General features: G+C 42.3%; 2 protein-coding genes across 2 annotated transcripts; both read left to right on the top strand.

The window, feature by feature from the left end:
* Positions 1-385: 385 nt before the first annotated feature.
* Positions 386-15,126, top strand: myo5c (myosin VC). Its single transcript, XM_053884851.1, has 40 exons — positions 386-509; positions 973-1,083; positions 1,165-1,336; positions 1,403-1,547; positions 2,777-2,933; positions 3,227-3,370; positions 4,460-4,541; positions 4,646-4,753; positions 4,818-4,924; positions 4,986-5,251; positions 5,324-5,405; positions 5,592-5,732; positions 5,797-5,919; positions 5,998-6,081; positions 6,328-6,459; positions 6,536-6,633; positions 6,697-6,783; positions 6,850-6,961; positions 7,655-7,866; positions 7,960-8,125; positions 8,192-8,338; positions 8,409-8,573; positions 8,647-8,740; positions 8,800-8,863; positions 8,936-9,210; positions 10,036-10,099; positions 10,161-10,241; positions 10,312-10,492; positions 10,563-10,656; positions 10,728-10,791; positions 11,051-11,219; positions 12,044-12,128; positions 12,196-12,294; positions 12,364-12,518; positions 12,596-12,685; positions 12,755-12,905; positions 12,975-13,257; positions 14,195-14,369; positions 14,424-14,504; positions 14,566-15,126. The coding sequence occupies exons 1-40, from the start codon at positions 483-485 to the stop codon at positions 14,716-14,718; spliced, it is 5,226 nt and encodes a 1,741-aa protein (XP_053740826.1). The 5' UTR covers positions 386-482; the 3' UTR covers positions 14,719-15,126.
* An 889-nt stretch (positions 15,127-16,015) lies between these two features.
* Positions 16,016-20,235, top strand: gnb5a (guanine nucleotide binding protein (G protein), beta 5a). Its single transcript, XM_053885280.1, has 11 exons — positions 16,016-16,226; positions 17,215-17,351; positions 17,429-17,470; positions 17,988-18,064; positions 18,138-18,270; positions 18,479-18,622; positions 18,821-18,912; positions 18,989-19,037; positions 19,122-19,218; positions 19,281-19,447; positions 19,516-20,235. Exons 1-11 carry the CDS (start codon positions 16,091-16,093, stop codon positions 19,525-19,527), a joined length of 1,086 nt encoding a protein of 361 aa, XP_053741255.1. The 5' UTR covers positions 16,016-16,090; the 3' UTR covers positions 19,528-20,235.
* The last annotated feature ends 313 nt before the right edge of the window (positions 20,236-20,548 follow it).

The following is a 20,548-nucleotide window of genomic DNA, read 5'->3' as shown; positions in this document are numbered from 1 at the left end:
ACCTGTAGCGTCACTGACTGTACTTTCAGAGTAAGAGTCACCGAGAGCTTTCCAATATTTATTTATTTTTAGCTTTTTTATTTACCTATTTATGCTATAAACAGAATTCTTACTTATCAGTTAGTTATGACAACACATTTATTAATGTTTTATTTTTTTATGAATATTCAGGTGAAAGTCATCTTGGATATCTGTCACTCATAAAAATACATTAATTATTAAATAAACCCTATTGTAGTAGAGCAAATTTTAGATTCGATACAAAGATCCGGGTAGGGGAAATCGAACGGTTAGCGAGACGTTCAAGCGACGTCTTATTCTGAAGAGTCGGAAACGATGTGCTGTTATGTTAACTTGACTGCGGTGTGAGCCACTGTTGTGAGGAGTTGGGTGGGATCTCGATGGAAACCTGTACACAAGTGTGAAACTAGTCATAAACTAATTTATTCTAACCGCGGAGCTGTCGACAGTAATGCGGGAGGATGACTCTGTCGGAGCTTTACACAGAGGTGAGGAGAAAACATTGAGTTTCACTCTGGCGAAAGAGAATTTTAACACAGTGTTAGCTCACTAAACATATGGAAACTAACCAGGGGTAAAATCACGCTCTTAAACCTTAAATGTTCAAGTGACAGAACAAACAACATCACCTTAAATTATGTTATGGAATTTAAACGTTCAGTCGCACCTACCAAGTTATATGATGTAGTAATTACTTTACTTTCGAAGTAACGACAGGTGTAATTCATAGTGTTATTACAGTTGGCCTTAACCAAGTAACATTGTGTTTTCAAGTTGGATTTTTTTTTATTGATATGACAAAAATGATCATTCATGATCATGTGTTCGTCTGTGTTTGTGTGTTGTGTGATTGTTTAGACACAAGGATTGACAGGTGATGCGCTCATAACACACGCTGTACACTATGTACATAGTTTAAACTTCCATCTAATTTTTCATCCATTCCTCCAGTTCAACAGGGTTTGGATTCCAGACCACGATCATGTGTGGAAGTCGGCGGAGATTACGAGGGATTTCCATGTTGGTGACGAGATTCTAGAGTTGCTTCTTGAGGATGGATCCGTAAGTAGAGCATGACTCATCGGATTGTTAGCAATGGATTTAACACAGCCAACTCAATTCTGCCCGATTGTCATTGTTCAGGAACATTATTACAATGTTGACCCATCACATCCACAACTCCCTCCTTTACGCAACCCGGACATCCTCGTGGGGGAGAATGACCTGACCGCTCTCAGCTACCTCCACGAGCCTGCAGTTCTGCACAATCTCAGAGTGCGATTTGTTGAATCCAGAATCATCTATACCTATTGTGGTACTCACCTGCATAATCTCGTCCCTCGTGGTTTCAGCCCAGCCTGAGTTGTTTCCTCATTTTCAGGAATTATACTGGTGGCTGTAAATCCCTACAAGCAGCTTCCTATCTATGGAGATGCGGTCATTCAAGCGTATTCAGGTCGAAATATGGGGGACATGGACCCACACATATTTGCCGTGGCAGAGGAAGCCTACAAACAAATGGCTCGGTAACTATATGTTCACTGTGTCAAACACAAATTAAGGGTCATAAAATGTCTGATTGTTGAATGAATCTCAGTGTATTTAACAGCTTCCCTCTGAGAAAGAGGCCTTTCCCTGAATGAGAAATGCATGTTGATCTGCAGTAATTTAACAATGAGAATTAAACAGTATGTCTTTGATAAGACCTGAGCCTATTATGCCCATATAGTCTCATGAAAAAATATGTTCTCTCCATCTCTTTTTAAAGTCATGAGAATATTTAAAAGGTACAGACATAAGACTAACAATATATATATATATATATATATATATATATATATATATATATATATATATATATATATATATGTATGTATACAGTGGTACCTCGGTTTTCGAACGTCCCGGAATTCGAACAAAAATTTAGAGATTTTTTTGCGTCGGAATTTGAACGAAAATCCAGAACAGGAAAAACATAACGTGCGTGGACCGATCAGCTGACCCACGACGGGCGCTTTGTTATTGTGTATGCAGACGTGTCCCATTAGCTACATTTACGGACTGTTTTTTCTTCATATTGAGGTGTAAAACCGTTCCTGTCTCCACGCTGGACTGTAGTAGAGTGTCACAGGGGAGGTGCTCGCTCTCCACACCTCCGAGGCTGGAGCACGCACTCCAGGGTTTGATGTCCTGTTGTGGGCTGGAGCTGGGACAGGGATGAGGCGAGTCTGGGACAGAGTGTTACTTGGTTAATGACTTTGTCACAGCCAAACTGCACAGAAGCGCACATTCAGAGCTGGACACGCACCGGGCACCTCTTCACTTCTGGAGAGACGTCACTCACTCGGCAACCCCTCCCACATGCAGCGGCCACACACATAGAGGAACAGCGCACCTGCAGCAGACACTCTACATTCACTCCGACAAAAGCCTATTTTAAGGCTTGGAACACATTATTTCTTTTTCCATCGATTGTAATGGTAAAAATCGATTCAGATTAGAACAATTCGCTTCTCGAACAGCCGCCTGCAAGGGATGGTCCAGAACCGAGGTACCTCTGTGTATGTGTGTGTATATATATATATATATATATATATATATATATATATATATATATATATATATATATATATATATATATATATATATATGTGTATATATATATGTATATATATATATATATGTATATTAGGATTGTGTAGACAACTTGCTAGTAAAACAGTAAAGAGTGTGCGAATCCACTGTATCTTCACAGGAATCACAAGAACCAGTCAATCATCGTCAGCGGTGAGTCTGGAGCTGGGAAAACAGTGTCTGCTCGATATGCCATGAGATACTTTGCTGTTGTAAGCAAATCTGGCAGTAAAACGCGAGTTGAAGATAAAGTCCTGGCCTCCAACCCAATAACTGAGGTAGGAGTTTACTCTCATTGCTGAAGGACTTTCACCTAAACCACTTTTTACTGTGTGAAATGTGTTTTACATTAGTCTGCTTTCATCATATGTATGTTGGTGCACAACTGGTTTCAGTTTCAGGAACCTGCATTCACTTTGATACCAAGTGCAAAATATTTATTTAAGAGAAAGCCCTTCAGATATGATTAAAATATCAAACCTGTTTATCCAATCTGATATTCTGCAACTGAAGTGTTTGAAGCAGAAGAAGATCCAGACTTGCCTCTGTACTTCTCTTGCTGTATTTTTAGGCCATTGGAAACGCAAAGACCACAAGGAATGACAACAGCAGCCGTTTTGGGAAGTACACGGAGATAAGCTTCGACAAGAGATATCGAATTATGGGAGCAAACATGAGGACGTACCTGTTGGAGAAGTCAAGAGTCATTTTCCAGGTAATGCATCAGACCAGTGTGAGGCAGAGATAGTTGGTAGTTATATCAGCACCAGCGTCTGTGTTGCTTGTGTGTGCATAGCTAGATTTTAGCCTTACAACCGGCGCAAATTTGCTTTTCAGCTGTGTTTCTGTCTGCACTTTAGCTTGTTAGCACTTTTGCTGACGGTGTTACTTGCCAAGCAATTTTGATGGCTGATTGTTCATGCGTGGAACTGAGGTTTGGAAGCTCAATGACGGTTTAAAACCACAAGCAATGTGTTGAATGCTGTATCCCAACATGAAGACGTTCTTTTGACCTTTGATATCACTGGAATTTACTACCCTCTGGAGTCATTAAGGACAAAATGTCTAAAACACGTCTACAAAATTAACTTTTTAAAATATAAAATATTTATATCTGTTTTTTCTGTCTGTAATGTTTGTTCCCTCTGCTGCTGAAATGGTGCATTGTCAGACCTTTAAGGTGGATTTTTCTCTTTTATTTCTTCTTTACGTATTTTCTGTTTTATGATTTGCCCTCTTTTTTGATGATGATGAATGTTGGGGAAGTGGGTAGGTTTTATCATGCAATTTGGCATGTTGACGTATTATCGTGTCATTGCATTTTTATTTATTGGAGTGTTGTACAGTGTTGCTTTTTGTTTTGATTAGGTATAGAGTTAACCGATGGATTACAAAAAAAAAAAAAACTTCTCCCCAATTTTCTAAATTAACTGTCTTTTACATTTCACCAGAATGTTTGACAATTTGCAACAGTGACGTATTGGAATTAAGGGGTGAAATACACAAAATAATTCTGACTTGTGAGAGAAGAATATAGCTGTTCAGACGCTTCAGGACACATGTTTTTGTCTTGGCAGTTCAATCAACAGTTGTATTTTCTTTTTCTGACATAGTTACAACAGAAGGAGAAAACAAACTACAGAAAAGAAGCAAAGAAGGAAGGAAGAAAAACTTGTGATATGTAGCTCAGACTTGCTTTGACTCCGTCAAGTTTTCCACATATAAAGAGAGGGAAAAATCTGTTTCTGAATGGAAACTGCTTTTAGCATTGCCTGAACTCAAAGTTTTCTCTTTTTATCTTCAGGCAGACAATGAGCGGAACTACCACATATTCTACCAGTTATGCTCCTGCGCAGAGCTGCCAGAGTTCCAGAGACTTCAACTGCGTGAGTGTTAGAGCTGAAGGGTTGAATTCGTCTCGTCTTGAACATAAAAAAATATTTTATAAGCATATCTTTACTGAAGTGAATGTACTATTTTGTTCCCTCAGTTAGTGCAGATCGGTTCCGATACACCTGCATGGGCGGTGAGATAACTATCGAAGGTATAGATGACCACAAAGGGATGATGGAGACTCTCCGCACTTTCTCCCTCCTTGGTGAGAACAGCGATCATTGTGAAGTGATTCGGTTCATTTGACTCACCCAGCGTCCATTCTGTAGGCCTGAATGAAGCCTTTCAGTCCGATGTCTTCACTGTTTTCGCCGCCATTCTGCATTTAGGAAATGTCAATGTAAAACGCAAAGGAGACGACAAGTCATTCATACAAGTAAGTTTCACCTTTGTGATGTGAGTGAAGCAGTTGATATAAATGCATCTGTATGTTGCAGCCCAGTGATCCTCATCTGGCGATCTTCTGCGAGTTGTTGGGGGTGTGTGATCAAGAGTTGGCCCGCTGGCTGTGTCACCGGAGAATCGTCCTGGTGGCGGAGACGGTGGTGAAGCCGGTTTCCAAACAGAGAGCAGTCAATGCAAGGGACGCCTTAGCAAAGCAGATCTATGCCCATTTGTTTGACTGCATCATAAAGAGGATCAACACCGCGCTGCAGGCGCCTGGAAAGCAGCACGCCTTCATAGGTGTCCTGGACATTTATGGGTAATGTCTGTCTCCTTACTTGCTGTTGGATTCTGTAAGTTCTTATATTTGATATTTGCTTTTTGTTATCAGCTTTGAAACGTTTGAAGTGAACAGCTTTGAGCAGTTCTGCATCAACTATGCCAATGAAAAGCTTCAACAGCAGTTCAACCTGGTAGGCATCACTTTAAATGATACTGGAAACATGGCTTCTCTTGAGGATTGAAAGTAAAAAAATGTCAAACTCAGCCTGCTCTTTTTCTTTTTTTTCCCCCTCATGCATGCTGGTATTTTTTTCAAGGCATCAGAACACACAATGACTTATAACAATGCCTGTCAATCTCACTAAATGTGTGCACAGCATGTGTTCAAGCTGGATCAGGAGGAGTACATGAAGGAAGACATCCCTTGGGCGCTCATCGATTTCTATGACAATCAGCCCATCATTGACCTGATCGAGGCCAAAATGGGAATCCTGGATTTGCTGGATGAGGAATGTTTGGTAAGAGCTTCAGTTCCATTTCTCTCATCACTTCCATCCTCACCTTTCTCCTGTGACTCCACAGTTTCCTCAGGGCTCAGACCAAAGCTGGCTCCAGAAATTGTTCAACTATCTTCAAACAAGTCCACTAATCCAGAAGCCCAAGTTTTCAAATGAGGAATTCACCATACAACACTTTGCAGACAAGGTTGCGTTTCAATATTTACTGCTGATGTATTAAATTCTAGCACATGTTCACCGGTGAAGTTGCCTGGTTGTTTGCCAGGTGGACTACTGCTGCCATGGCTTTCTGGAGAAGAACAGAGATGCTCTGTTTGAAGAACTTGTAGATATCATGAGGACAAGCAAGGTAATTCATTGTGTGCTATTTTGAAACTTGATATTCTCTCTCGGACAACTTGATGAAAGTAAACTTACATTTATTAGGTTTCTGTAGGAAAGAATTTCACCTGAAGCTTGCTGTGTATTTTCAGTGTACAGATGTTTTATATTTAAAGGCTGTCATTTTGTCACCAGTGAATAATGTTCAAGGGCTTTGAATTGATCATTTTGAAAGGTCATTGTCAGACTGCACTAATGCCCCTTTTTGCATCAGTTTTCTTTTTTGGCCAACTTCTTTCAAGATGAGGAGGCCAAACCTCTGAGCAGCAAGTCTGTGAAAGTCCGTCCAGCGAGGCCTGGACTCAAAGCCCCCAATAAGCAGCTGCGAGCATCAGTGGGAGACAAGGTGGAAATGTGGCTTGTAGTGGAATGTCCTTGAATTGTAAGTGTGCAGGACAACTCTTTGTTTGTCTTCGATTTAGTTCCGGAACTCCCTCTCGCTGCTAATGGACACGCTTAATGCGACGACTCCTCACTACGTGCGCTGCATTAAACCAAATGATGAAAGACTTCCGTTTGAGTAAGTATCAATGCGTGAGTGTGCACAAGCGCAGGATTGTGTCATCCACAGTGCTGTGCTCAGATATGACTCCAGGAGGGTGGTGCAGCAGCTGCGGGCCTGTGGAGTTCTTGAAACCATTCGCATCAGTTCTCAGAGCTACCCGTCCAGGTGATCCCCTGTTGAGCCGGAATATTCCACTCTTGTCACTCTAACAAGTTTGCGCTCTGTGTTCAGGTGGACTTACACGGAGTTTTACAGCCGCTACAGTATTCTGATGGGTCCTGGGGAGGGAGCGCCTCGTGACAAGAAACAGTCCTGCAAGAATGTGCTGCTGAGGTTAATTCAGGCAGGTTCATTCAGGCTTCATTTTTCTTTTATACCAACACGGAGTTGCACTGTCCTGCTAGGAGACTGTCTTCTACTTCCATCTCCTCTTTCATCTCTGTGCACCAGCTCCTTCTGATAGTCAGGATAGGCTTTTGAGGCCACATGAGCCCACTCCTCTATTGAGGACAGGAAGCCATGTAGGGTGGAGAAGAACTGTTCGGAAATGGTGTCCCATGGGAACTCTACCGTCTGCTCCATGTTCACTTCTGTTCCTGTGCTGTGGTCACAACCGTCTACACATCAAAGTTTTCCCATCTGTTTTTCATGCACCATCAATGCCTCTGATGCTATGGATATCTGGCTGTCTGCTTGCTTCTTTCACTCCTCTGGACACTTCCTGTCTTTCAGTTCCTGCCACTCGTTCATCTGCGTACATTGTCACTTGAAGAGCTCTGCTGCTTTCAGTTGATTTCTATCTCTCAAACTGATGCATGGTAGCTAGGTTTTTATATTATAACCCTCTCATTCATCATCCTGCAATTTCACGGATGGTTTATCTGAATTCTGTGGTTTAAGTTCCAGCTTGCCTTAGTGTGTCCTTGTCTCTATGAAAGAATACATATAAACTTCTCAAGTTCTCATTGTCCTTCTTTGTATGAACAGCAAGCAGAGATAATCTATTTGACAAAGACATCTTAAATCTGTTTTGAAGGACACTGACCAGTACAAGCTTGGACGGACCAAGATCTTTTTCAGAGCAGGTCAGGTAGCTTATCTGGAGAAGCTACGTTTGGACAGACTTCGAGGAGCCTGCATCACCATCCAAAAATATTTCCGACGATGGAAAATGAGGAGGAAATATCTGCAAGTGAGAGACGCGACTGTTGTTCTCCAAGAGTATATTCGTGGGAAGAGGACGATTCGGTTTGTGTCTCATTTTGTGTACATTGTTGCTTCTGTTTCCATTTCTGTTCATTTAAATGTTTCTTATACTGAACTGGGTGTGTCTTTCTGCAGGAAAACAGTGAGTCCCGCAGCGCTGAAGCAGGGCTGGGCAGCAGTGGTCATCCAGAGGCACTGGCGAGGCTACCGCACCAGGCAGATCTACCAAGTCGTCCGCCTCGCCTCCATCACCATCCAGGCTTTCACTCGCGGTTGGCTCGCCAGAAAACACTACAATAAGGTGTTTTATTTTGTTAAAATGACTTTGTTTACAAATGTCTGAGCTTGTTGTGCATTCCCTCTGCAGATGGTTAAAGAACACAAAGCCCTGGTTCTGCAGAAGTATGCCCGTGCTTGGCTGGTACGCAGGCGTTTCCAAATCATGCGGCGACTGGTGCTCAACGTCCAGCTCTCTTTCAGAGTTCAGAAGCTCAGAAAGAAAGTGGAAGATCAGGTGAAGGATCATCAGGAGTTTGGTTGAGTGAGGCCTGAAGATAGTTCTTCTAACTCCTGTGTCCTCACAGACAAAAGAGAACTGTGGCCTGTTGGATAAACTGAGCAGCCTAGCAAACACCCATTCACAAACTGTGGACAGACTGCAGGAGGTGGAGGGACAGCTGGAGAGGTCCACCATGCAGATGGCGTCTTTGGAAGTGAGAGAGAAGAAAGCCAAAGAAGATGCAAGCCTGGTCAGTCTTAAAAGAAGAGAGTGCAATATGTGAAACAAATGTTTCAATGAAAATGCTTTTGTTTACATGGCAGTCGATTAACCAGCTCCAAAATCAAGTTGATGGGTTAATTCTTGAAAAGAAAAATTTGGAGAAAGAACTTGAAACCTCTGTCAAAGAAACCATTGGTAAGTAAACTCAGGATGGTCATGAAATATACTTTTTACTCGTCTCTATCATCTTACAGAGAGGTTTGATCAGATCAAGACGACACTACTTGACGAGAAAGAAAATGAAGTGCGACTGAGAAAGTAAAGTGCCATTCAAAAGTAACTTTGCTCTGAGACCCAAATATTTACGTTTATAACACATACATCCTGCAGGATCGCGGAGAACAACATTGAGATTCACCAACTAGACCACGAAAAAGAGGTGGAAGTGTTGAAAGATGAAATCAAAAGGCTGAAAGAGGAGAGAGTCAGCTTACAGAGAGAGGTTGATGATGGGGGCCAAGTGAACTCTGACCTGCAGGAACAGGTCATCCAGCTCACCAAGCATGTCAAGGTTATCCCAGAGTTACGTAGAGATCTCAACAACCTGCAGAACCAAAGGAATACATTGGACAGAAGGATGAAGGAACAGTCAGAAGAAGCAAAAGGTAATGAAGACTTTGCAACTTACCACAGTTCTAAGTTTTTTCTTATGGCAGAAGGTTTTCAAACCATTGGTTGTGATATCAGGTCATTGTTGGAGCTTTATTGCATTACATTACATGAGGCATCGTGTACATTACATCTTTTCTATAACTGGAATATAAGAATATCAGGATTAGTGTCAGGCTCATGTTAATCGAACTAGTTGAGAAAATGACTTCGTGTCTAGAGGCTATTGTGAGAGGCACCTTTTGTTGAAAAATATTTACCTTCACCAAGGATCTTATGTTTTTGAACGTTTTGTTTTGTCTACCTGTGTTTTTATTGATCTGTGATCAAAATAAACATGCAAAGTGAAAAGTTATGGATGGGGTTGGATGTAATATGGAGGAAATAATCCAGAAGTAGAAGTAATCCAGATCACCGTCCGGATCGAGGAATTTTTGGAGATATTGAGGAGATATGGGCCCATTTTCAGTATTTGGATCCAGGAACTTATATGAAGGAAATTTTATTGTTGGGAGATTGTGTTGGAGTTGAACTGAAGCTGCTTGGTGGAGGTTTGCATACATAATTTTGCAACACATTGCATTCATTACAACTCCTATTCTTTTTCTTAGACCTGTTCTCCTTTTCAGTCTGTCGATATTAGTGGATGAGACAGTTCTTGGCCTCCTGAAGTGTATCTATTGTTGATTATTGAATATTCAGTGACATTCTATTCAATCCCAGCTAATGTACTTTTGTGATGCTGTTTTTTTTAACATTAAAGAGACTGATCCTCCTCATCCAAAGATAACATTTGTTTGTTGTTTTCTGTTTTTGTTTAGCTAAAATAACTGGGTTGACCAGAAAACTCATTGGCGGTGTCGTGGAGGAAGAGGTCCTGCTGGGGTACCACGCTTATTTTCTAGGTTGTTTCTTTTTTCTCTCTGTAACCAACTTCTGTCTGCAGGTTGACCCCTGAGGATTCTGAGAAGGTCCCAGAACATGAAGATTTACTCACAGCTTTTGATGGTCTTCAAAAAGCCACCAGGTCTGTTTGGTTCCGTTCCTACCACAGTAAGCCTGTGTTTATCTGCTGAATGTGAGTTGTGTTCTGCCAGGATTCTGGAAACCCATCAGAGGGAGCAGAGAGACCACTACGAGACTCAAGTTGAAGGCTTGAAATTAAAAGTCGACCACCTTGAAAATGAAAACAACACGCTGCAGAACATGTTTCAAGAAAAGACAAACGTCAATGAGAATATTCGCCTAGAGATGTCACGGCTAAGCACTGAAAACTCGGTGAGCGTGATCTCACCAGATCAGTCTTCTGAGCTGTTGTCGTTTACTTCCTGTTTCATTTGTATCACAGATTATACCTGAGCTTAAACTTCAAGTTTCAGAACTGCAAAGACAAAAGCAAGAACTTCAGATAGAACTGGAGGAGCAGAACAAAACTTTACTTGGTACGTATGTGCCACCTTTGCTATTTTGAATAACTATTTCTATATAGTGATTTTTCTTCTTTCTGTTCCAGAGAAATCTGAAGAGGTTACCAGAACCATCCAAAGTAAAATACTAGATGAGACTTCACAGCGAAGGTAAACAATACAAGCTGTCAGTGGTTACTGTTTTGATTGGTTTGGTCGGGGTTTTTTTCTCTTAAACTAGAAAGTTGTGAAAGTTATTGTTGAATAGAGTCAAATAAAACAAGAAAACCAAAAATTTTATTTTGAGCAGCTGTCATACAGGAATTGGTGGATTACAAGTTTGGTGGATTATCTTCAAAATACAATGTTTTAAGATGGTGTCAAAGGGTGAAAAGTTCTTATCTATTTCAAATATTTGCATCAATTTCAGGAATTTTGAAGAGAAAGTTGGAGAACTGGAGGAGACCAACAGAGATCTCCAGCAAAAATTAGAAGAGATGCGAGAGGAGAACGACTATCTGAAAAGACAGCAGCTGATGGAGAATGAGGTCAAGAACCGACTGAGACAAGAGGCATCGCAGCTGACAGCAGAGAATATGGTACATGTGCATTTGGAGCTCTAAGTTCTATTCTATTTGTCAATCCTAAATTGCTGGTTAAATATGCCCAAAGTCTGGCTCAGGCAGCGTTTACTTACCCTCGATCAAATTTCAAGCAGCCAATAGCCCCATAAAATGTTTTCCTAAATTCCTGCAATTGCAACTGAGCTGTGACTTAGTATTAGTTCACTTCTAAAATAAGCAGGTCCTTATCTAGATTTCCACAAACCACTAAAAAAAACCCTGCATATTTTGGGCTTTCAGTCGGCTCTTTCTGTCTTTTGATGCTGCCGCTTCCCCTGTTTGTGTGCATGTGAGAATAATGGTGCAGCTCGAGGCAAGGCAGCTTTTGTACACAACAAAATAGGATCTATTCTATTTGAGGGAAGGCTCAGACATGTGTTGGTGTTCCAGAAGAAAATATGGACCTCTACGACAGTCGCTGCTTCATTTTACATGCGTCGAAATGGCTGTGTGTACCTGGTTTATCCTTACTTGTGAGGACCTTATATGTTTCTGAAGACCACTTGGCTGGACCCTACAAATCCAACCCCCGATTTGGGGGTTAACTGGGTCATTATGAATAGGTTTCTGTTTGGTTCAGAGTGGTTAATGTTGTAAAGCCATTTGGTTCGGATGGTTATGTTTAGGGGGAGAGGCTGGAGAAAGCATGGAAGTCAATGAAATGTCCCCACAACGATAGAGATACATCATGATCATGTTGGACTCATATTCCTGTGTGCTAGTTCTGCTGTTGCGCTTTTCAATTGTGACACCTCAACATAAATACTTCAAAGTATGCATCAACAGCCCCCTTTTTTCAGGAATTTGAAGAGCAGCTCGACCAGAGGGACAGACTGATAAGGAAACTCCAGAACCAAATAAAAAGCCTGGAGAAGTCACAGAAAGGTTTGGTCTCCATATTGTCCAGTTTAATTTCACGCTTTGAAATCCTTGGTTTCAAATGTCCCCACAGCCAAGCAAACACCTGCACCCGCTGTTCCCAAAGAGTACTTGGGAATGCTGGAATACAAGCGTGAAGATGAAGCCAAGCTCATACAAAACATCATCCTGGGTATTTTTTTTTTGCCTTCTTCTTTTCAGTTGTTTTCAGCCTTCATTTTGTCTCTCACTCTTCCTGCAGAGCTCAAACCCAAAGGCGTGGTGGTGAGCATGATCCCGGTCCTCCCAGCTTACATTCTCTTCATGTGCATCCGCCACACTGACTACCTGAACGACGACGCCAAGGTCAAGTCGCTCATGAACGCGATCATCAGTGCTGTCAAGAAGGTCATAGTGGTGAGAGTTTGTACCTGGTTGTGAGCAAGTGTGTTGTTCAAGCGAACATCTACATAAGCAGTTTTATGTTCCTTTAGTCTTACTCCAAAGAGTCGGCGCTGGTGTCCTTCTGGCTCTCCAACACGCATCAACTGCTCAACCTTCTGAAGCAGTACAGTGGAGAGGAGGTGATGGGTTGCAGCGCTTCCCCCTTTAAATTTACGTTTTCACCACCATTTGCTTTCTGCTCAAAACAGGACTTCATGAAGCAAAACACTCCTCGACAGAATAAGAACTGCCTGCAGAACTACGATTTGTCCGAATACCGTCAGATCATGAGTGACCTTGCGATCCACATCTACCACCAGCTCATCACCATCATGGAGAAAGTTCTCACCCCTGCCATCGGTTCGTAACAGATGTCGCATGCAGAATAATCTGTGTCTAATCTGGCTGTGTGGCTTCTACCACCCACAGTTCCTGGGATGCTGGAGCACGAGAGCCTGCAAGGGATTTCAAGTATGAAACCAGCAGGGGTCAGGAAGCGCTCCAACAGCCTTTATGAAGAGGAGACCTTCACCATCTCCTTCATCATTCAGCAGCTCACTCACTTCCACTCCACCATGGTGCAGCACGGGCTCGACCAGGGCCTCATCCAGCAAGCGGTCAAGCAGCTTTTCTTCCTCATAGGTGCAGCGAGCCTCAACAGCATCATGCTCAGGAAAGACATGTGCTCCTGCAGGAAGGGAATGCAGATCAGGTCTGTGGTTGTCTTGTTCCGTTTCAACCTCAGTCGGATTTCTTGCTTCCTTAAGTCCGCCTCTGCCACGTTTCTTCACTTGGAAGGTTTTGCTTGGCGTCGCAAATATGAAATGTCTTGTCTTTATGTCTTCAGCCCTCACTGGTATCAATTCCGATGACATTATCACATGATCTAGTCCAAAGGTTCTTAACCTTTTTGATCTCGGGGCCCACCTTTCCCTGAACAATTGGACACGGGGCCCATTCAATAGAACTGATTCATGACTCTTGAATTCATTTGTGATCAATAACCATATTTAATCTACTTACATGTAAACAAACCAAAACCTTATGAAATGACATGAAACATGGTTTCATCATCGCAAAGATAGTTGTCATCGATAAGTCGAGCAGAACCAGGTGCAAGTCATACTCATCAAATTTGCTAAAAGAAAAAAGGGAAAAAATACACTTGATGCAAACTGTTGAGAAAATTGGAAAAACTGAATAAAATTCTGAATAAAATAACACAATAAAACCATATCTAAATATCATAAAATAAAAATATATTTAATTTAAACTCCAAAGAATATATAAGTAAAGTGTAAATGAAAGTATCACTTAGTAAAGTAAATTAATTTTCAAAACTGCTTCAACCGATGCTTTCATGAACAGTGTTTTCTGTTGGGGGTGCCATCACTTTCTTTATCATTTTTTCTTTTCAAGAATTTCTCCATAGTTGGTAACTATCACAGATTTGCACCATACGTGGCTAATGTATTAAAATTGAGCATCTCACGGCCCAAAGGCGTAAAACAAAAAAACTTAGGTGGTGCTCATGGTTCGAACAATGGGCCCCGGCCCTACGGTTAGGAATCACTGCTCTAGTCCACCTTCTTTATTCACCAACGCTGTGGGACCAACACCAACTTCTTAAATGCTTCCTGTGTGTTCAGATGCAACATCAGTTACCTGGAGGAGTGGCTGAAGGAGAAGGAGCTGCAGAGCTCTAAAGCTATAGACACGCTGAAGCCTTTATCTCAGGTCGCCTGGCTGCTGCAAGTCAACAAGTCCACGGATGCAGACGCCAAAGAGATCACTGACACATGCACAGAACTGAATCCTGTCCAGGTGAGTAGCAAATCTCATATCCATATTTGTGGTTATTGAATACTTTTTTTAAAGATTGTCAAGGTATTGAATTCATACACGCCTATTGATGACTTTGAGAAGAGGGTGTCGTCCTCGTTCGTGCGCAAAGTTCAGGTAACTATCGCTGAGATATTTCTGCCAACGGTGCCTCGTGATGACAGTGTGGTTTCTGCAGTCCCTTCTTCAGACCCGCGACGGCTCCGCTCAGCTGCTGCTGGACCTGAACTATCGTTTCCAGGTGACGTTTCCTTTCAGCTGGTCCTCGCAGGCTCTGGAGCTGCTGCAGGTGCCCAGCAGTCTTCACCTGAAGTTCCTCACACGGATCTGAAGCAGCCGACTGTATCAATGTGTGTTTGCTGTCAATCTCAACGTCATATCCATCGAGCTCATGTAAAATAACGTGCACGGGTGACCTCATCTTCAAATTGTTTTGTATAAACATGTCATTTTTTTGTATTTCAGAGTCTGTTGTAATAAGCAAAATGCAGCCTTTTATGTACAAACCAAGTCTGATCTGTGGACAACTTTACTTGAACTTTGTAGAGATTCTCTGCCAGCAATTACAATTTCTCTTTGACACATTTGTTGTTTACAGTTTCATAGGGCGAGGATGAACTTTGAATTAACGTCAACAATTGCATAAAATGCATTCAATGGCATCTGTGTCCTTGTACATCTCCTCTTTACTGTGTCTTGTCTAAAAGTTCTGATGCTGAGCATGTTATTATGTTCAAAATAAAAATATAGAATAAATATAAAAATAAATATATATGCACACTGGTATGTTCTTGTGTGTGTTTCCAAGGCATTTCATATTTGCTATTATTTTTGTTTAGCTCACCAGTGAAAGTCAAAGTTAAGCATGCTTTTATTGTTTATTCATTTGTGGTGTCTTTTAGGAGTGCTGTGTCCTCATTATGACAAAATCCTGTGTAGGAGGCTGAGCTGGCTGCTGTGTTCGGCTGCGTAGGTTTCCCCTCATCATTCCATAACATGCGTCGCCTGGAACATTCTGGATTCATGCGTCTAGCTGGGATGGAATCCAAGACCATATGGCTGCGGTTTACAGAGAAGCAAACTGCAGCCATATATCTATCTATCTATATATATATCTATATATCTATATATATATATATAACTATTATTTATATTCCTTTTGAGTCAGTGTTCTCATCACCGTCGTGTTACATTGGGAAGTATAACATCCTGCTGTCCAAAATCAACTGTTTCCAAACATTTCACTTAGTTCCCATACATTAATATCATTTAATTATTTGAATTTTTATTTTAATGGAAATGGTTTTATAGTTCTGTATTTCTATATATTTATGAACTTATTTTTTATTGAATACATGTTTTATTTATTTATAATTACCCTTCGTCCATATTTAAAAAAAAGAATGAATACTACAAAAAAAATTGATGCTAGTGTGTAAAAATATTGAGGTCATCATTCCAAAAATACATTATAATCAGGTGGTGGTGTCCGAGTGTGACTGAAGACAGTGTGTGTGCATCATCATCACCATCACTGGGATGCAGGATTCTACCTCCCCTGGAGACCGAGCATCCTCTCTCTCTCTCTCGCTCTCTCTCGCGCTCGCTCTCTCTCCCCGTGACGTCATGACAGCAGCATCAGCTGTTAGCTCCGCTGCTTTAAGCCTCTTCGCCGCAGATCGCTGTCCGCGCCACGGAAATATATGAGATCCCCTCTCAATCCTGACATGGCGACACAGGAGGTTCAGCTCAACGAGACCTTGGCCCACCTGAAGAGCGAGTCCGAGACGCTGAAGAGCAAGCTGGAGGAGGAGAGAGCCAAACTGCACGATGTCGAGCGTGAGTGCTGAAAATGGAGCGAGGCCTCCTCCTCCTCCTCCTCCTTCGTCTCTAAACACTGACCACACACACCGAAGCGAGAGTGATATTGATGCTTGTGTGAGTGGGTGCGCGGGTAAAGAGCTGCTTTGAGGTGAGGCTGCCGAAATGCCTCGTTCTTGAACGCGATTTCCGACGCGGCGACTTCATTCCAGGGGTTTGTTTGCTTCTCCATTTTACACCTCAGTGATGCCATCAAATCCTGCTGGTCAGCAGATGACGGACACGCACGGAGGAGGCTGGATGTCATTGTGAAATAAGTCATGTTTAATCCTCTGCTGCTCACAACACAGTGGATGGTTGAACGTGCATCATGCTGGCGTTGGATTTACATCATGTTGTAGGGACGTGGATCTCATCCAGTAGAGCCTTGTTTTGCGGAGGCTTTACGCATTCAACAAAACTTAAACTATCACCACAAATGTGTTTTTGGTTATGTTTAAAGATAATTTCAGTGTTGCTGTAAGTGAAACCTGCAGCTCAGCGAACTGGCATCCGAATCTAAGGAGGAACAATTACTCCTGCTTGTGCTGACTCAGCGCTTGAGCTGCGTGAGCTCCAGTTTCCCAGCTGGTAACAAACATGACTTGAGTGGAGGAGCCTCCTTGAGGACTAAGCCGTTTCAGTGGCGTTTTGCTCTGATGAAGTGGCCCAACGTGACACTATCAGTTCAAAGGACAACAACAGTTCCGATCTGCTGAGGATCAGTTAAGGTTAGCACGTGTTCAAGCACTGTTCTTCAAAAGCTGTATGAAGGATGAAGTTGCACACACATGACGTTCTCAGATGAGGCCTCAGCTCAGTGAGCTATATCTGGTGCTGGTCTGCTGCTTTCAGCTGGAACATCCTCGACAAATCTAAAACAGAGCTGACAAGTCGCTACACTTGTGTGTCAACAAACAGCTTTAAAAAGCTTCATTTTTTTCATGTATTTTTGTTCTGTGTGCAGTGCACCAGGTGGCAGAGAAGGTGGAGGGTCTGGGTCAGTTTGTCATGAAGACCAGAAGAACACTCAAGGGTCACGGCAACAAGGTGCTGTGTATGGACTGGTGTAAGGACAAGAGAAGGATCGTCAGCTCCTCACAGGTCTCTCTTCATCCTCCGTCTCACAATGAAACATGTCTGTTGCCGTCTGTGTCACTGTGCTCCGACTTGTTTTGCAGGATGGAAAAGTGATCGTGTGGGATGCGTTCACTACCAACAAGGTACCACCTCTGTCGTGACAGCGACCTTTATGGCGTTGTGTTGGAATGATTATTATCAAATATCATACTCAATATATATTTTTCATTTTGCATGGAAAAAAATGAGTTGGAAATGGAAAATATGGATTATTACACATAAAAATGTATGGATTTTAATGTATTTCATAGTAAACTATATTATGGGATTAAAAAAACATTTTAACTAGATATAGAATGTATTTATTCACAGAACATGTGCATGACATTAATACTTTAGGGTACAAAAAATACTTGGAATTAGTCCATAAAATGTATTTACATACACAAAATTTAGTGTTTGGATTCTGATTATCCCTTATATTCTTCTAAAAATGATTATAAACATGTTTCATTTATGTAAACAATTGTGTGTTTCAGTGGTTCTCTTGTTTTTCATCTCTGATCTTACAGCATCTCTGCACACTGGACTAAGTCAATGATATATCATTCCTTTCTATCGATCTATTGAACTGATGTTGACATGTTGTGTCTTCAACAGGAGCACGCGGTGACCATGCCCTGCACCTGGGTGATGGCCTGCGCGTACGCCCCCTCTGGCTGCGCAGTTGCCTGCGGGTGAGTTTCTCTTGTCTTTGCCGCACTATAAACTGGAAGGTCAATTTTTAAACCCCATCATTCTAAACTCTAGGGGCCTTGACAACAAATGTTCAGTGTATCCTCTGTCGCTGGACAAGAACGAGAACCTGGCCGCCAAGAAGAAGTCCGTGGCCATGCACACCAACTACCTGTCGGCTTGTAGCTTCACCAACTCAGACATGCAGGTGGGATCAGGCACCGGTTGTTAAACCAAACCCTTCCCTCTCCTCCCCAGCACAAATAGCTTCCTCACCGTGTTAATAATTCATCACAGACAGTTGCTCCTGGTTTCAGGTCCTGGTCACATGATGCTGAGAGAATCCATTTATAGCAGCGTGCCAGTGCCGATATACTTGACTTTACAAGCGCTGTCTCTGCCTTCCTGTGTTAAAGATCCTGACGTCCAGCGGGGATGGGACGTGTGCTCTATGGGATGTTGAGAGCGGGCAGCTGCTGCAGAGCTTCCATGGCCACGCTGCAGACGTCCTCTGTCTGGACCTGGCGCCCTCTGAGACCGGGAACACCTTCGTCTCAGGAGTGAGAACTCTTTCCTCATGAGTCGCCGTGTTATAGCAAAACAACTGTTTTGCTATTATCTCTCATTTGAGACCTTCTTTTATCTATCAAGCTAACTCAGAACAAACAAACCAGAAGCTGGAGAGTGAAGTGCTCCCCTGATCTCTGGGTCACTGAATTATTCAAAGTGCTTTCTCCTTCGGTGATGTTTTGTTGCAGGGCTGTGACAAGAAAGCGAACGTGTGGGACATGCGGTCAGGACAGTGCATTCAGTCTTTTGAAACTCACGAGTCAGACATAAACAGCGTTAGGTGAGTTTGCGTTCATTGATTCCAAGGCTTCATTCAGAATGTGTCACCGCTGGTGTGTTTGCGTCTCTTCTGTCAGGTACTACCCCAGTGGCGATGCGTTTGCATCCGGTTCAGATGACGCGACAGTGAGTGCCCAGCTATTTTTAAACCGTCTCCAGGGATGGGGGGGATATGTCACTCGTTGATTCTCAAATTTTTGCTCGCTACAGTGCCGCCTCTACGACCTGAGGGCAGACAGAGAAGTTGCCATTTACTCAAAAGAGAGCATCATATTTGGAGTGTCTAGCGTGGACTTCTCCCTCAGCGGTGAGTTATGCACGAGTGCTTCAGCACGCGGATGGCTGAGCTGACTGCCCGCTGGTTTCCAGGCCGGCTCCTCTTCGGGGGCTACAATGATTACACCATCAACGTCTGGGACGTTCTGAAAGGAACGCGGGTGTCCATTCTGTTCGGCCATGAAAACCGCGTCAGCACATTGCGTGTGTCTCCAGATGGGACGGCGTTCTGCACGGGATCGTGGGATCACACTCTCCGGGTACGTCATGCCACTCTCTAACATCACCGGCTCTTTCAAAAACCAATGAAGTGCATTTCCTTCCTCAGATTTGGGCCTGAAGATGAAGAGGAGCAGACAAGCCTGTCTGCTGGAGTACAATCACCTGAAGAAAACATTTCTGGTTGTACATATCAAGAGCTCTGTACATACTCCAGTCTCACGTCAGGGTAGATTCACGGGTTTCAGAACGAAACGCGTCCTAATAACTGAGAAAAGGAAAATTCTAATTGGAAATGTAGACAAGAGTAAAGATTGTGAAACATCTGTTTAGACTAGAAGTGACACTGAAGTGATGTGTTGTATGTCCCCTCATGCTGGACATTCTTTCTTTCTGTTAACTTCGCACAAAACAAATAGACGTAAAACACCATGCAATGTGACAGAGTACTTATAAATAAAGCAGTTTGAAATATATAGAAGAGACACATAAAAAAGAGAACAAATCAATGCATCTATAATGAAATGCTCTAGTACACTATTTATTCTGAAAAGTGGCTCCGCTGCCCTTATAACAAAAGCACACCAATAGACCCATCTGTTCTATATACCTGTATGTTTGTCCCCATCATGTTGAGTTCTCCTCCCTGCTCCTATGAACGACAAGCGTCAAGTTATGTAAATGTTTCAAAAAATACTTCAGAAATAGACTCTGCTCCCTTTCATACTGTCGTCCAATGGCTGTAATTTCATAATTAATTGTAATTATTTATTGTAGTTTAGTGTACAGTTATTCAAGGGACTGATTATTAAAGTATTACAAGCGTAATAAATTGAGTTTTGAATATCAACTGCTGTGTCTTTCCATCTGTGTTGTGGCTCATTTCTCTCAAACAGTCTGAGAAGGTTGGGTCACCTGTTGGACTGTACATCCTTGGTGTGGACTTTCATCCTTCCTCCGCTGACCATGTTGGTTTTTACATCTTCCAAATGACAGTGAGCACATCTGGCAGATGAGCTAGCTTTTTTTAATGTTTTGATGAGCCAGAGAAAATTTAAACAAAGGATTTGATGGCACTTTCTACCACATGCCTAACATTTGTTTCCACAAAATATGATGTTTGTCACCGGATCAATTGCAAA

This window comes from Synchiropus splendidus, chromosome 14 (genome assembly GCF_027744825.2).
Source record: "Synchiropus splendidus isolate RoL2022-P1 chromosome 14, RoL_Sspl_1.0, whole genome shotgun sequence".
In the NCBI taxonomy this organism is placed as follows: Eukaryota; Metazoa; Chordata; class Actinopteri; order Syngnathiformes; family Callionymidae; genus Synchiropus; species Synchiropus splendidus.
The sequence above is the reverse complement of the archived record's forward strand: the minus strand, read 5'-3'. Positions and strand labels throughout refer to the sequence as shown.

Bases quoted from the DNA above. Each gene is read 5' to 3' on its own strand.
- gnb5a (XM_053885280.1), top strand. From the start codon at position 16,091: ATGAGATCCCCTCTCAATCCTGACATGGCGACACAGGAGGTTCAGCTC. The intron at 18,623-18,820 runs GTGAGAACTCTT...GTTTTGTTGCAG, and splicing joins GGAACACCTTCGTCTCAGGA to GGCTGTGACAAGAAAGCGAA. The intron at 19,219-19,280 runs GTGAGTTATGCA...GCTGGTTTCCAG, and splicing joins CGTGGACTTCTCCCTCAGCG to GCCGGCTCCTCTTCGGGGGC.
- myo5c (XM_053884851.1), top strand. From the start codon at position 483: ATGACTCTGTCGGAGCTTTACACAGAG. The intron at 8,741-8,799 runs GTAAGTAAACTC...ATCATCTTACAG, and splicing joins CTCTGTCAAAGAAACCATTG to AGAGGTTTGATCAGATCAAG. The intron at 12,519-12,595 runs GTGAGAGTTTGT...ATGTTCCTTTAG, and splicing joins CTGTCAAGAAGGTCATAGTG to TCTTACTCCAAAGAGTCGGC.